Source organism: Podarcis liolepis, assembly GCF_965112155.1.
Source record: "Podarcis liolepis genome assembly, chromosome: 1".
Taxonomy (NCBI): domain Eukaryota; kingdom Metazoa; phylum Chordata; class Lepidosauria; order Squamata; family Lacertidae; genus Podarcis; species Podarcis liolepis.
The window spans coordinates 4,194,001-4,209,553 of NC_139554.1; the positions used below are offsets into that span (position 1 = coordinate 4,194,001).

Sequence of the window (15,553 nt, forward strand, 5' to 3'; positions counted from 1 at the left end):
AGAAGATCAAACCTCTCCATTCTTAAGGAAATCAGCCCTGAGTGCTCATTGGAAGGACAGATCCTGAAGCTGAGGCTCCAATACTTTGGCCACCTCATGAGAAGAGAAGACTCCCTGGAAAAGACCCTGATGCTGGGAAAGATGGAGGGCACAAGGAGAAGGGGACGACAGAGGACGAGATGGTTGGACAGTGTTCTCAAAGCTACCAGCATGAGTTTGACCAAACTGCGGGAGGCAGTGGAAGACAGGAGTGCCTGGTGTGCTCTGGTTCATGGGGTCACGAAGAGTTGGACACGACTAAACGATTAAACAACAACAACAAGGTGCTACTGGACAATTCTTTAATTTTTTATATATATTTCAACATTTCATCTGTCTGACCAAGTGCCCTCAAGCCCACAAAAGCCCCCCCCCCCGAAGGAATGGATCTGTTGCTCTTTAAGGTGCCACAAGGTGTGGGGAGCCACCAAATTGTTCTCTTTTGCAGGCTGTAGAAGCAGCTCAGGAAGCCTGCAGAATCGCCCTGCAACCCATGGAGTGGAGCAAGGAGCAGCTCTAATGGCTCGGGGCCCAGCAAACAACAAAGCAAGGCGGTTCATGGGGTGTGTTTGATGTGCAAACAAATCCAGCTGTTGGCACTGGAGTCTTTAATGAGCCTGCTCATATGAAAGCCTTTCATACTCAAGTTACAGATAGGTAGCCGTGTTGGTCTGCCATAGTCAAAATAAAAAAATTCCTTCCAGTAGCACCTTAAAGACCAACTAAGTTAGTTCTTGGTATGAGCTTTCGTGTGCATGCATGTATCTGAAGAAGTGTGCATGCACACGAAAACTCATACCAAGAACTAACTTAGTTGGTCTTTAAGGTGCTACTGGAAGGAATTTTTTCATACTCAAGGCCTCCTGTAAATGACTGTCAAAGCCACAGGAGTTCAGGCACTGTGGAAATAACCTTTCTTGTTACAGCCTCTTCCTCCAGGGTTCAAACAGCCCTACGCTTATGCTTACGCAGGGGTCAGCAAACTTTTTCAGCAGGGGGCCGGTCCACTATCCCTCTGACTTTGTAGGGGGCCAGACTATATTGGGGGGGGTGAACAAATTCCTATGCCCCACAAATAACCCACAGATGCATTTTAAAGAAAAGGGCACATTCTACACACTGATTCCCAGACCATCTGTGGGCCAGATTTAGAAGGCGATTGGGCCAGATCCGGCCCCCGGGCCTTAGTTTGCCTACCCGTGGCTTAGCCCACGGAAACATTTTGCCTGCCAGATTTCGCCATTTTTTTGTTTTTTGATTGTTTTTACTTTGCAAAGTTGTTGTTGTACTCCACCAGATCTTAATCTATTACAGTATTTGTAAGAAAGGATTCCAAATATCATTGAATTTGTCCATGGCGAGTCTGCGTTTATATGTAAGTTACAGGTATAAGTTGTTCATATGTTGAGAGTTTGTAGGTCTTCAATCCAATCGGAGAAAGGAATTGCACTTTTATTTTTCCAGTTCATCAGTATCCGTCGTTTTGCCATGGTAAGGGTGCAGAGAGTCCACTCTTATTGCCTCTTTGTAAGGTTCCATGTGTTGGGTATATAATTCAAAAGGATATTTTGCTCTGTAAATGTAAGGTTGTTCCGTATAGTTCTGTTGATAGTTTGTTACCTTCTCCCAAAAATCTTTCAACATAGGTTTTAGAGAAGCATTATTCCTATTGCATCTCCAACAGTTAGATACCTTAGACAGCCCTTAAAAAAAATGTAATGGGATCCATTATAATCTAAATATTATTTTTTGTTGTATGAGCCTCAATTTAAGGTCCAGAGACGCCCCTGTTATAGCACATAAAACAGTTTCCCACTGTGTGGTCGAAATGGAGATCTCTAATTCTTTATTCCATTCCTCCCTCAATACCTGTACAGTGGTACCTCGGGTTAAGTACTTAATTCGTTCCGGAGGTCCGTTCTTAACCTGAAACTGTTCTTAACCTGAAGCACCACTTTAGCTAATGGGGCCTCCTGCTGCCATTGCGCCGCTAGAGCCCGATTTCTGTTCTCATCCTGAAGCAAAGTTCTTAACCTGAAGCACTATTTCTGGGTTAGCAGAGACTGTAACCTGAAGCGTATGTAACCCGAGGTACCACTGTATATCAAATTGGTTTGCTAGTAACAAAGATTTATATATGTTGATGGTCAGGTTTTTTTGTTGCATAAGAATTAATCAACTGCTTCAATATCTCTGGGGCCTCTGAGGCTGTAAAAGCTGCTGGTCCATAGATGCTAGTGAGCAAGTTTTTTCATCTGGAGATACTGCCATTGAGCATTTGTAGGTAATCTGTATTTGTGTCTTAAGATGGAATATGTACCTAACAGAACCTCAGCTTATTGTCTGCTATCTTCTCCGACCTTCAAATAATAATAATAATAATAATAATAATAATAATAATAATTTATTATTTATACCCCGCCCATCTGGCTGGACTTCCCCAGCCACTCTGGGCGGCTTCCAAAAAAATATTAAAATACTGTAATACATCAAACATTAAAAGCTTCCCTAAATAGGGCTGCCTTCAGGTGTCTTCTAAAAGTCTGGTAGTTGTTTTTCTCTTTAACATCTGGTGGGAGGGCGTTCCACAGGGAGGGTGCCACTACCGAGAAGGCCCTCTGCCTGGTTCCCTGTAACTTGGCTTCTTGCAGCGAGGGAACCGCCAGAAGGCCCTCAGAGCTGGACCTCAGTGTCCGGGCAGAACGATGGGGGTAGAGACGCTCCTTCAGATATACTGGACCGAGGCCATTTAGGGCTTTAAAGGTCAGCACCAACACTTTGAATTGAGACAGTGACCAGATGCAAACTCCAAGACTCCACCATCAGCCAATTTTCCCTACCCCAACTTTGTTTTACCATCTAGACCAGTCTCCACCAACCTGGTGCCTTCCAGTTGTTTTGAACTACAAGTCCCATAAAACCGTGATCAGAATGGCCATTGTTTGACCTAATATGGATTTTGGAATTTACCCCAAGGGCTAAAATAGCTACCTTTTAATGTCCATTTATCTTATGCAAGTGTGGTTGACGTTGTTATTGGATTTACCTCTGCTCTTCTTTCCTAAGTGCATTTTTAAAATTTCAGTTTCTACAACAACGCAGTCTGAAAAACCATGGCAACCACCTGTGGATGATGAAATCGTGGAAGGTAATCAGACACCCATCCTTTAGTTTGCAAGAGGCATGGCAGACCCACGGCTGGCCATTCAGTCACCATCTCGGTGGGCAAATACATCTCAAGGTATAACATTTCACCGCACGCTTTCACAGAAGCCCTGAGTGGGTTGGCTTGACTCCATGCCCTGCAGAAATCTGTGGCAAAGCTAGGTACTGACAGACAAATCCGCATTTCCTGTTTCCGAGGTCTGTGGTCTAACCACAAGGTTCTTGTTCCCTTTTGAGTACTAAGGTGCCGCCCCTAGAACAAGTCATTGTTCTTATTACTTTCCCATCCATGCGGGCATCAAGGGCCATGCCAGCGGCTAAGCTTGCACGATTCTCCAGTTTCAATCAGATAATCATGCAATTCGCAAGATCCCAGCTGTTAAATCGGAAAACTATGATATCGTGTGTGCAATCTGCTCAAAGAGCCATACATTAAAACTTCATTGATTCGTTTGGAGGTAGCTATGGAGCAAATGACTCCATCATTTATTTTTAACTGCTGGTTGCAGCTGATAGGAGTTGCAGTCCAAACATGTGGGGGCCACCAGGTTGGCAAAAGTTGGTTTTTCAACTGTATCAGGATTTTCACACAAGGAATGTATCGATAACACAATGCTCCTTTGTTTCCTTGCTAGTTCATCTATTTGGATGTGAATCTGGCTGATCATATTGAGTGGAAAGCAGTTAAAGACCCTTTTGTGCACACAAAAGAATGCAGTTGAGGTGCATAACAGGGTTCCTTGTGCAGAGGATCTGGGTTGAATCTTGATTTAACTCCAGATTGAACCCACAGGATGCCAAATGCTGCTAACCCTAACATACATAGAATAACAAAGTTGGAAGGGGTCCTGAGGGTCATCTCGTCTGACCTGTGCAATGAGGGAATCTCAGCTAAAGCATCCATGACAGATGATCATTCAACCTCTGCTTAAAAACCTCCAATGTAGAAGAGCCCGCTATCTTCCAAGGGAGTCCATTCCACTGTCAAATAGCTCTTATTGGCAGAAAGATCTTCTGGATATTGAGTTGGAATCTCCTTACTTGCAACTTGAAGCCATTGGTTGGAGTCCAATGAAAACCAAAGAGAAAATCAGGAGAAAGCAAGCTTGCTCCATCTTTTATGTGACAGCCCTTTAGATATTTGATATCCTCTCACTCGCCTCTTTTCCAGGCTTAACATCTCCAACTCCTTCAACCACTCCTCATAAGGAATCCATGGCAGACAACTGCAGTATCTAGAGACAGACTGTCAGGTCATGTGTCCATACTAGCGACCAGAGGAGGAGTAACCGCTGGGAGGAGTCCAGAAAGAAGAAACGCCATGGTACATTTGTATCAGCTGAACTGGATGCCTTCATCTGCCCCAGCTGCAACAAAACACGTCTCTCCCATATTAGTCTCTAAAGCCACAGCAGGTGCTGCAACCTTCCAACAGTTTGACTTTACCCACAAAGGCACACTCCTCCATTGTATCCTGAGACAGACGTCAACAACAAATATGTTTGTATCTTTGCATTTAGACATTTCTTAAAATATCATTACCAAATTTCCCATGATGATTCCTGAGATTGAAGAACAGGTTTTATCTATGTTTGGATACAACTGGATGACATTTTGAAAAAATATGGTAGACAGAACCATTCAACACTCCTCTCATTTTAACCAGGGATTTCAAAACTCTGCTGATTTTTTGGGTTTCTTGGAATTCCCAAGAAGCATAAGGCACTTTCTGCTGAAAATAACTGACATTAATGTTCCTAATGGCATGTCCAAGCAATGGCTACTTATGTGATCAGTTTGGTATCAGAGCACATCATTTAACACACACACAGCAAGAAATAACTTGGTATAAGGCAGCTATGTCACTAACAGAAGGTATATCAAGCCCTGGACTGCAATAATAAGCTAGATGGACCAGGGGCCTGACTCAGTATAAGACAATTTCCTGTGTTCCTGTATCACAGGCTGAACTTACTTGAACTCTACAAAATGGATGGGTTTGCCAATAAAGAATTTTCAGCCCCCATCACAGCATAACAATTTCAACAGTTCCTGGAGGGAAGCCCTGCTAGGTCAACCAGTTTTCACTCTGTTTATGTTTATGGTGCAGATTCTCCCAATGTGCTATAAATATCGGCTATGCCACATTAATGTATCTGATTTGGCCCGGCATTAGCAGACACCTGCATGTAGAACATGGAGGAACAGAGAACATAAGAAGAGAGCTGCTGGATCAGGCCAATGGCCCGTCTAGTCCAGCATCCTGTTCTCACAGTGACCCACCCAGAGGGCTCTCCTCTAGCCAGAATCTTTGGAGTGAGCTCCCATGTCCCAATGGGAGAGGCCTCTGACACCTGCCTGGAGTCTGACTCTCTCACTGATGCTTGGAAGGACCAGCATAGACTTTTTTGTTGGTATTGGAAAGGGGTGTGGAATCTCTTTCAGCCTGGTGGGTGGCCGCATTCTGATGTGGGCAATGATACAGGTGGCCACATACTAGTGGTGGGCAGGACAAGAGGCAGAATTAGGTAGCGCAGTGGATGCAGCTCTTACCTTTGTGCAGTAGGCCTTGGTCTAGCCATGCAAAAGTCAGACACACATCTCCATCCTAGCAGAGATGTGGCATTATTACAGTTCAAAGACACACTGCAACCAAGCATAAGCACTTGAGGAGGGCCCAGAGCAGGAGGGTCAGTGGGGGCTGTGCAATGGGGAGAGTGCATCACCAAGGGAGAGTCTTGTGGGTCAAATAGAGACGCCTTTCTCCCCATGTGCCTAAGGTTCATCACCCCGGTGTAGGAACAAAAGCAAAAGCACCATCAGCTGCCCCAAACCATGACAGAGGAAAGGTCCCATGTGGGGAGGGGTCTCTGTGATGGAGAGGAAGGTGGGCCACTGGCACCCTGGTGCCCAAGAGCCCACAAACCCCTGTATCTGATCCCCAAAGTAAGTGGCAATTATGAAGGTTAATGCTTTGCATAAGCAATGCCTATGTAATGAGGAATGAAAAATGATGAATCTGATTTTAAAACTGGCCATCTGTTACAGACTATTGAGCCAGGCTGTGACACTGAGGTGCTGAGCAGCAGAAAGGGGGAAAAGTTTTCTTATACCAAACTTGCAGAGAGAGAAAGGCAGAGAGCCATAAGACTGTCAGGTCCAGTAGCTAAACTGAAGCCAGGTCTGGCTGATGTAATTTATGTCAACTTCTGAGCCCTCTTGTTTCAGTACCTTATTTGGATACAGCTGCCTATAAAATCCGAGCAGTTCTTGCAAACAAATGGGAAGAGCTTACAGCTCCTTAACAGCTCATGACGCAAGTTGCCTGAATTCCCAACCTTGCCTTCAAATTCCAGGGCGCAATTTCCAATCTATCTGGAGAACTGCAGCAAAATGTATTGTGCAGTCAACAGCTCACACACTGCATTTCTTCACACGATCCACCTGTTTGAGGATGGACAGAAAAATCATGTGGAGAACTAGCAGGAGTCAAGTGGACATCAATCAGACAGGCCTGAAAATGACATTTTTGGCTTGGGCCTAATTTCATATTTGATCAGTGGTATTGAAGGCCTGTGGAAATACTCCCAGCCCCACTTGTGGTCCTTCTATAATCTAGGAGGCTATAAGGGGGAGAGTGATGTTGTGCTGAGGTCCTGCTTTCAGGTTTCATGTAGGCATCTGGTTGGACAATGTGAGAACAGAATGCTGGAATAAATGGGCCACTGGTCTGATCCAGTGGGCAGGCTCTTCTTACACCCTTAGATTTGTCTTGTAGAGGGTTGGGCAAAAAGACCTTTCCAACAATTCTGTGACCCTAGGATGTTATACAATATAAAATTAAAACCAACTATCATGAATGAATTAAAACATATTAAAATAGCACAACAAACATAACATCCATTCAGTACATCAGGAATCAATAAAGTGGGATTAGATTAATGCCTCCCCCTGCCATGTCAGCGCAAAAAAATATTTTTTGCTGACATCAGAAGGAAGCCACCTCTGTGAATGGGGAAACTTCCACAGCCTTGGAGCTGACACTATACAATGCAATGCATCTATTGATGGGACAACCAGCCAGGCCTCCCCTGCAGAACACAAGTCCTAGACTGATCGATATGGCAACCTGTTGCATATTGAATTGAATTTAACATTTAATGTAACACATACTTTGTCCCACAGATGACCAATTTATAAAGTAATGTAATGCACAACAGAATAAACACTACTTGGTAAATAATCAGCCCTTGGGAGCAAAGAGGGTTTCTTGCCAGTCTTCTGATTCTTCTGGGAGACTTTCACCAAGTCCAGAGCTCACTGAGAACTTGGAAGCAAAATATTATAGAAGTTAAAACTTCAAACTGGCCTCCTTTGTTTTTGCATTCAAGCTGAGAGAAGTTATGCAAGTAACAAGCTTGAACTGTTATAATTCAGTTTTCTAGGTTTTAGGCACACACAGCAAGGCATATGTTAGTCATGCAAATCTTCTTTCCTCCAGTTGTGTGTGCTATTGGGCAAAAGCCTTTTTCACATGACAACTGTACAGCAGCCAATGAACACATGGAGGGGAAATCAGGTCGTACCTGCTCCCCTATTTCTGACCTGCATTATTCAACAGAAACTCTGAACAGAGCCAGGGATATACACACCTAGGCTCTGTGCACCTTTTGAAGGATTCCTGGTCACATGGGGAACACCTATATTTGGCCATTGTACATCTATGCATACATGCTGGGAATGAGCACAGTGGTTGCAATCCAAATCCTCCCTCCACAGGTTCCCTGAACAAGCAGAAAGAGCTAGATTCATACAAAAGTTTTAGCCCAAGTTGCCAGTTTGGCATTTGAAAGCCATTATTTCATCAACTAGCTATGATTAGGTCTCGCCACAACTGGGGAAACACAGATTCAGCCAGGATGTGGTCATCTGCTGTCTTGACACATACTGGGATGCTCACAAGATCCACCATGCTCACAGCACTACCATTGCATGGCACTGGTTGTCTGAATCCATGCAACACCAAAGTTTTACGTGTGCAGAAATAATTATGCCTGTTGTTATAAATGCATTGTTTTCAACTCAAATACAACTGCCTCCGAAGTAGTTTGCAGTGTTGAGTTTATTTAATTATGTACAGCATTTATATGCAACCCAATAATAATGTTCTATGTCAATCAGCCCCTCCAATTCATTTAAGGTAAAGGACTCCTGGACGGTTAAGTCCAGACAAATTCGACTTTGGGGTGAAGCACTCTTCTCCGCTTTCAGCCTGAGGGAGCTAGTCAAATTGCTGACCTTACATTCGGCAAGCCCAAGAGGCTCGGTGGTTCAGACCACAGCGCCCCCCATGTCCCTACCACCACCACCACCATTGCCTCTCTTTCCCGCCTTCCAAGCAAGCAGGGCAGATCCAGAACTCTTTCACATTAACCTCTAAACACACTGTGCTTTGATGGGTTATGCATTTTTCTGTAATATCTGTTACGTTGCTGCTTGGTCTAGATCTGTTGCAAAGCCACTCTGAGCATAACGGTGGCAGGAAAGGGGCATATAAATAAACTTGACTGATACTTTCGGAAAACCGAGGCTATTTCAGGAGGATTCCACCACTGACCCCAAACTAGTAATAATGCAATTAGGGCCCTGCAATGATGTGATTACCCTCGGTTAAAAGAAAACAATCACAGGGTGGGATGGGGTCACGCCACTCCACTTCTCTCCTGGGGCAAGCCTGTTGCAGTGAAAACACCAAGAAAATGTGTGTGGAATTAAATCTTCAGGGTATCAGTGCTATGTGAGACTCTTTGAGACGTTATTTTGGGACAGATTGACTCCCTCGGGGGAATTTTTTCCATAGGACTCCTTGATCCCAGTCCCACCCTCGCTGACATAATGAGCTCTCTGTTCTTTCCCCGGCTGCACTCTTGGTTCCTATCCAGTCTCTATATTGTTACAGCTGCTGGGTGACCCTTCTTTGCTAAGGTGATTGCTTATTAATAGTCACGAACAATAGGCTGATGTTCCCTCAAGAGGAACTAACCGTTGGAGATGTTTTCCCAGATGGGTAGCTTACCTGCAAGACGGCTTCTCCAGCCAGTTCTCAGCCAGCGTTGTCGTAGGGGAGGGAAAGGGCCTGCACATTGAGCCTGCGACAGAGAAGAGAGTTCTTATTTGGAGCCGACTTCAACCCCCCAAGTATGGTCTAAAACTAAAGGTACATCGCTGAAGCTAGGCAGGTGCAGGTGTGGTCCTTGCTTGGACAAGTGAGCACTGCAGAGAAGTCTCAAGGGCTTTGCAGTAGAAGTGCCTGTTTGCTTGCATAATTGCATATGTTTATTATAAAGGGGAAGGGACCCCTGACCATTAGGTCCAGTCGTGACCGACTCTGGGGTTGCGGCACTCATCTCGCTTTATTGGCCGAGGGAGTCGGCATACAGCTTCCGGGTCATGTGGCCAGCATGACTAAGCTGCTTCTGGCGAACCAGAGCAGCGCACAGAAACACCGTTTACCTTCCCGCCAGAGCGGTACCTATTTATCTACTTGCACTTTGACGTGCTTTCGAACTGCTAGGTTGGCAGGAGCAGGGACCGAGCAACGGGAGCTCACCTTCTGATCGGCAAGTCCTAGGCTCTGTGGTTTAACCCACAGCGTCACCCGCATCCCTTATGTTTATTATATGGATGCCGTAAAGCCTCCTGCTGTCTCTTGTCCAAAGAAAACCAAATCATGTAGGGCTGCTTCTCCAGAAAGAGGGGATGATATTTCTGCCTTGATATCTTCAAGGCCTATGGGGCTGTCACTGCATCCATGCCATTCTCCCTCCAAGCCAGACTTACAGGTGAAACTTGAAAAATTAGAATATTGTGGGAAAGTTCATTTATTTCAGTAATTCAACTTAAAAGGTGAAACTAATATATGAGATAGACTCATGACATGCAAAGCGAGATATGTCAAGCCTTTATTTGTTATAATTGTGATGATTATGGCGTACAGCTGATGAAAACCCCCAATTAACAATCTCAGAAAATTAGAATATTGTGAAAAGGTGCAGTAGCTATTCAATCCATAACACCTACAATGGATTCCTGAGCCTTTAAATGGTCTATCAGTCTGGTTCAGTAGGAAGCACAAACATGGAGAAGGCTGCTGACCTGACAGTTGTGCAGAAAGCCATCATTGAGACCCTCCATAAGGAGGGAAAAGCCTCAAAAGGTAATTGCAGAAGAAGTTGGATGTTCCCAAAGTGCTGTATCGAAGGACATTAATGGAAAGTTATGCGGAAGGGGAAAGCGTGGAAGAAAAAGGTGCACAAGCAGCAGGGATGACCGCAGCCTGGAGAGGATTGTCAGAAAAAGACCATTCAGACGAGTTGGGGGCTTTCACAAGGAGTGGACTGAGGCTGGAGTCAATGCATCAAGAGCCACCACACACAGACGGATCCTGGAGATGGGCTTCAAATGTCAGATTCCTCTTGTCAAGCCGCTCCTGAACAAGAAATGTCAGAAGAGTCTTACCTGGGCTAAAGACAACTCTATGGCAGGCATCTTTTCCCTTACACCGGTTTCTCCCCCGCTTCTTTATCATTAGCATCCTCACTACACACCCCGTGTCTAAATTAACTTCCCATTCGTTTCTTGAGTCAAAGGCAGATGAAGATGATGGACTTTGGGGAGCTAGCTGACCTGACCAGAAGAGTCCGCAACCAGGAGGAGGAGGAGTACCAGGAAGAATGGATGAAATTTAAAGAATATTTAGTTAAATATGCTAAGATAATTTAAATAGAAACACTTGCAAATACCAGATTGGCTTAGGATACAAATATGTGATTTTATATAATATGTTTAAAGTTTATATGAAAAGTAAGAAAGAAGTTAATTGACTAAGTAAATTTTATGAGAAATTAGTCTTGGAAAACTGTTACAATGATATACATGGAAATTCAGCCAGGGGGATTTGAGGAAGTCACCAAACAATGTTGTTAATTGTGGAATAATTAGTTAGGATTTATGTGTGTTTGTTTATAAATTTGGAAAATTAATTAAAAAAATGGGGGAAAAGAGCTGGGAGTCAAGGGCAGAATAGGGACGTTAGTAGGGATAGCATTGAAGATCTATAGGTATCAGACGGTAGTCATAGCAGTGTAGAGTTGGAAAGGACTCCGAGGGGTCATCTAGTCCAACCCGCAGCAGGACTCGAACCCACAACCGTGAGATTAAGAGTCTCACGTTCTGCGGACTGAGCTATGACCTGTTTATTGAGCATTCACCCTCATTTGTTTGCAGGGACCCGTGCCCCACACTTTTCCGTGCATTTCCCTCTCACTTGTCATAAAAAAAATATATTTTGGAGAAAGCGAGCTGTTTCTAAAAATTTCTGGTTATGACCTGAATTTCCCATTAAGCGATAGCGGTCGACCTGCAACAACTGGGGGGCACCAGGTCGGCAAAGGCTGAAACACACACACGTATCTATTTATACACACGTGTATCTATGTATTTATTAAGAAACTGCCCCTCCTGCTCTCAGGGCTGCCAACCAGGTGTCTCTTCGGGCTGGTTTATTCTGTGGCTTTGTAATTGTTTCGTTTTATCGTGTATTTTGTATTCTCCTTGCGCACCTTTCTCCTGTTAACCAACCTGGGATCTTCGGGCGGCTTGCAAAGGAGACGAAACGAAGGCGGGCCAGTTACGTTAAGTCGGCAAGATAAAGATTTTGTAAATCAAGAAAATCTTTAAAAGAAAAAGAAAAAGGGGTTGCATTCCCCAGACCCCATCACTGGCCCCAGAGACCACAATAAAAATATAAAATGAAGAAAAAAGGGAAAAGAAAAAGTTTCCCCAGCCAGGCAGCCTGACTGGAACCCCTCGTTGAGGACCACACAGCCCGGCGAGGGTCTCCCCGCAAGCCCCCATTGCTGTGGGGCGGGAGAGCGACTGTGAGGTAAATCGCCTCAGAGCGGCGGCTTCCCGCGCTTTTCCCCTCCCTCCTCCTTCCCTCAGGAGTCCCGGCAGCCTCCTCCTCCTCCCCCCGCCTCCCCGCTCCTCCTTTCCCGCCCACGGGGGAGTCCCGGATGTTGGCCCCGCGCCCCCGCTCCTCCGCCGTCCGCTTCCATAAAAGGGCAGCGGCGCCTCCCTCCCTCCCTTCTCCCCCCCCCCCGCCGCCCCGCCTCGGGCCTTTCTGGCCGCCGCCTCCTCCCTCCTCCTCCCTCCCCTCAGGCGGCGCCCCGGGGGGCGGGGAAGGCTCCCGTCCTGGCGGCGTCCGCGGCGGTGGCCAGAAGCGAGAAGAAGCGCCCTCCGCCGCCTCCTCCTCCTCGCAGCCCCCACGAAGGGACGCTCCCCGGCCGAGGAAGAAGAGGAGCCCAGCCCGGCAGGCGAGTCGGGGGGGGGGCGGCGACGGGGGGGGGCGCGGAGGGTCTCTCTCTCTCTCTCTATGTGTGCGGGAATTTGTGCGAACGTGTGAATGGTGCGTGTGAGGGAAGGCGCCGTGTTTCACGCGTGAGAGTGGCGCGCGCGTGTGTGTGAATAGGACGGGGCTTTGTGTCTGCGAGGGGTTTTGGTATGTATGAATTTGTGGGGGGTGGGCTCTGCTTCCCCACCCTTTAAAGATAATGGGAAGCTGAGGGGGGGTTGCCCTTTTTTCCTCTCCTCCCCGGCCATTCCCCACTTGTAGGTCGAGGGGCGCATCCTGCACATGCCCATCCTTAAGGCACCGCGTTGTGGGGCTGGGCTGGGTTGTGGGTGCGAATGGGGTTCGTGGTTGTCTATGGCTATATCTGCCTTTCCGTCTCTCTCCCCTTCCCTCCCCCCCCCATTTCCCCCCGGGTTTCTTTTCCAGAGTCTCTTCCCTCTTCGCATGCGACCCTCCTCTGGATGGAGGTTATTGTGGGGCAAAGTCGGGTCTTCCTCTCTTCCTTTTTCTCCTTTTCCCTCCATCTCCTCCACCCCTGCCTCCCCATCCCTCTTGCACAGCCGGAATAGAGCTTCCCTTGTTCCTTTCGGACTCTCACTCTCTCCGCCCAAGCGAAGTCTTGGCTGCTATATAGAGTTGCCCTTGACTCGCCTTTAAAATACCATTAATAATAATAGTAGTAGTAGTAGTAATATCTGTATTTTCTAGGAGGGAAGGGCTAAGGAGACCCTTTTATGGGTCAAGGGGTGGCGAGGGGTACTATCCATTTCTAATTTTTCGCACCCCTTTTAGCACAGATGTTGGAGGGGATGTGCAGACTCAGGGTAATAAGGAGGGAGCATGTCGTGCATCCATGCTGAGTGAGTGCCCTGGTGAAAATTGATAGTATGGATGATGTGTGCCACACAGACACACACAGAGAGAGAGAGAGAAGGTGAACAGTAAACAAATAAGGAAAACATTTTGTTTTAGGTGTAGGTGAGAAGCTGAATAAGGGCATTGTAATCCCTCCTCTAAATATATTAGGCAGAGTTGGGGCTAAATAAGGTTTTGGTTTGCATTGCCTTCATGCTTGCGTTCTTCCAGCAAGTTTACAGTCCGACTCTGCCCTCCCCCACCAATTGCCTCACTAAGTTCTTTGTAAATTGAGCCATGTGTTGGGAGCTCAGCCTTTTCTCCTCTTCTTCTTTCTTCTTCTTCGCAGCTGACTTAAGGAAAGCTTGTTTGCCTTCCCTGGATTTGGCTCCTTCATGCTTTTCCTTCAGTAAATGGGAAGCAGGGAGAGGCTTATGAGCTGCCAGTGTGAGGCTTCTGCTTAGCTAATGAATGCCGTTTCCTCTGCTGCTTGCTTGCAGGAAGGAGGAACGATGGCTCTGGACGGTATACGGATGCCAGATGGCTGCTATGCGGATGGGACGTGGGAGTTAAGCGTCCATGTCACAGACCTGAACAGAGATGTAACTCTGAGGGTCACAGGAGAGGTCCATATTGGCGGCGTCATGCTGAAATTGGTGGAAAAACTTGGTAAGTTGTAACTATTAGGGGGAAAGGTGTGGCCTTGCTTTGGTGGAAGCTGGAAGGCGAAGCGCTGGGTGTGGAAATGAAATTGCATATTTGCATCGCACATGGGACTGATTTCAGAAACCCATAACTATTTTTAAATGCCAGTTTTTTTGTTAGAGAAACTTGATGTTGGATCTCTTTCTCTAGCAGGCAGAATACAGGCCACCTCTGAGTCTAAACCTTCTCCTGGTTAGCTACCATACTTTCTGTAGTTTGTACAATGGCTGCTGGATTCTTTACAATACTTGCACATAAATACAAGTGTGGTAGTATTTACAGGGACATGTAATGACAAGTACTAGAAGGTGCCATCCTGGGTCAGTGATGTGGCAGAGGCGAAGGAGTCATTGGGCTAAGGATCTTGATTTGACCATACATGTGTTTAAACGTAAAGGCTGATTTTTGCAGTCAGAAGAACTACATAAACTGTGCTTGTATGTTTAAGCTTCGCATAGAGGATTTACCCATAGATGGTGTGCCTCCCCCTTACTCCAAAACTCCTGAGCTTCTGAGAGGGGAATAGACTTCACATGTAATACCAGAAATGCACGTGACTGAAGGAATCTAGGCTGGCATTGTTTTCACTGCAAATTAGGGGAAGTTTCTCAGATATGATAGGTGGTTTCTAAATTCTAGATTAATGAATGCTCCATTGTATGTGGCTGTTCCTTTTCTTTGGACTCATTAAGTTCAGTTTCTAGGAATTTAGACCAAGTGATAGGAAAGGAGGGTCTGTGCTAGTTATTACCAAAAACATTAAGATCGTTAAGCAGGGCAATGTTTACTATTGCAAACAGTTATTAAAATGCTTATTCCTGCACATGCCCCCACCCCCCAAAACTTCTGACTTTCTGAAAGAGTCATTGCAGTATTATTACAGCTAGTTACCTCTCTTAGGCAAGTGTATGGTGTTATGGCTTAGTGCAGCCTCCTGCGTTAGAGAGTGTCCTAGGCTATGTCAGGCACCTGTTAATGAGACATGGTAGCTGTTGCTATACAGCAAGTTGTACAGTACTGCCATTAGAACATTTCTGCATGGCACATTATGCCTAGTGAGCTTTCATCAATGTGTTCTGCGTTTTGTGGAGTGCACTGTGGTTCAGTGCTAAAGTTCCTGTGCTGGTAAAAGATGCTGAGGTTTCTACAGTTGGTAATCTGATGCTTTCCTTCCTTAATAATGCATTTGAGTCTGAATAGTATACTAGTTTAAACACAACATCCTTATCAGCTCCGCAGCACACTTCTGGTGCTATGTAAATACTTGATTTGCTGGCTAGTTATGTACACAAGTCATAGCTGGTGCAGCTAAAAAGAAAGAATCATCCTGCACTGTACTAAAACTTTGTACTGATGTAATAAGGAAGGAAAAGCAGA

At 45.8% G+C, this 15,553-nt stretch overlaps 1 protein-coding gene and 1 long non-coding RNA gene across 7 annotated transcripts in view; one reads left to right on the top strand and one right to left on the bottom strand.

The window, feature by feature from the left end:
- Positions 1 to 2,142: 2,142 nt before the first annotated feature.
- On the bottom strand, positions 2,143 to 12,230 carry LOC310712929. The gene is made up of 4 exons (XR_014529017.1): positions 11,826 to 12,230; positions 9,281 to 9,353; positions 2,815 to 6,648; positions 2,143 to 2,399 (listed from the first exon to the last, which is right to left on the bottom strand). It is a non-coding gene; the product is annotated as an uncharacterized lncRNA (long non-coding RNA).
- A 58-nt stretch (positions 12,231 to 12,288) lies between these two features.
- FERMT2 (FERM domain containing kindlin 2) overlaps positions 12,289 to 15,553 on the top strand; it is an 87,619-nt gene continuing 84,354 nt past the window's right edge. For 2 of the 6 annotated variants that reach the window (XM_083514830.1, XM_083514834.1), the window contains exons 1-2: positions 12,289 to 12,578; positions 13,972 to 14,140. In XM_083514830.1, coding sequence (XP_083370956.1) covers positions 13,984 to 14,140 — 157 coding nt within the window. In that variant the 5' untranslated portion in view covers positions 12,289 to 12,578; positions 13,972 to 13,983. Of the gene's footprint in view, positions 12,583 to 13,971; positions 14,141 to 15,553 lie in introns of all 6 variants that reach the window. The other 4 variants (XM_083514829.1, XM_083514831.1, XM_083514832.1 and 1 more) reach the window with 2 other exon arrangements.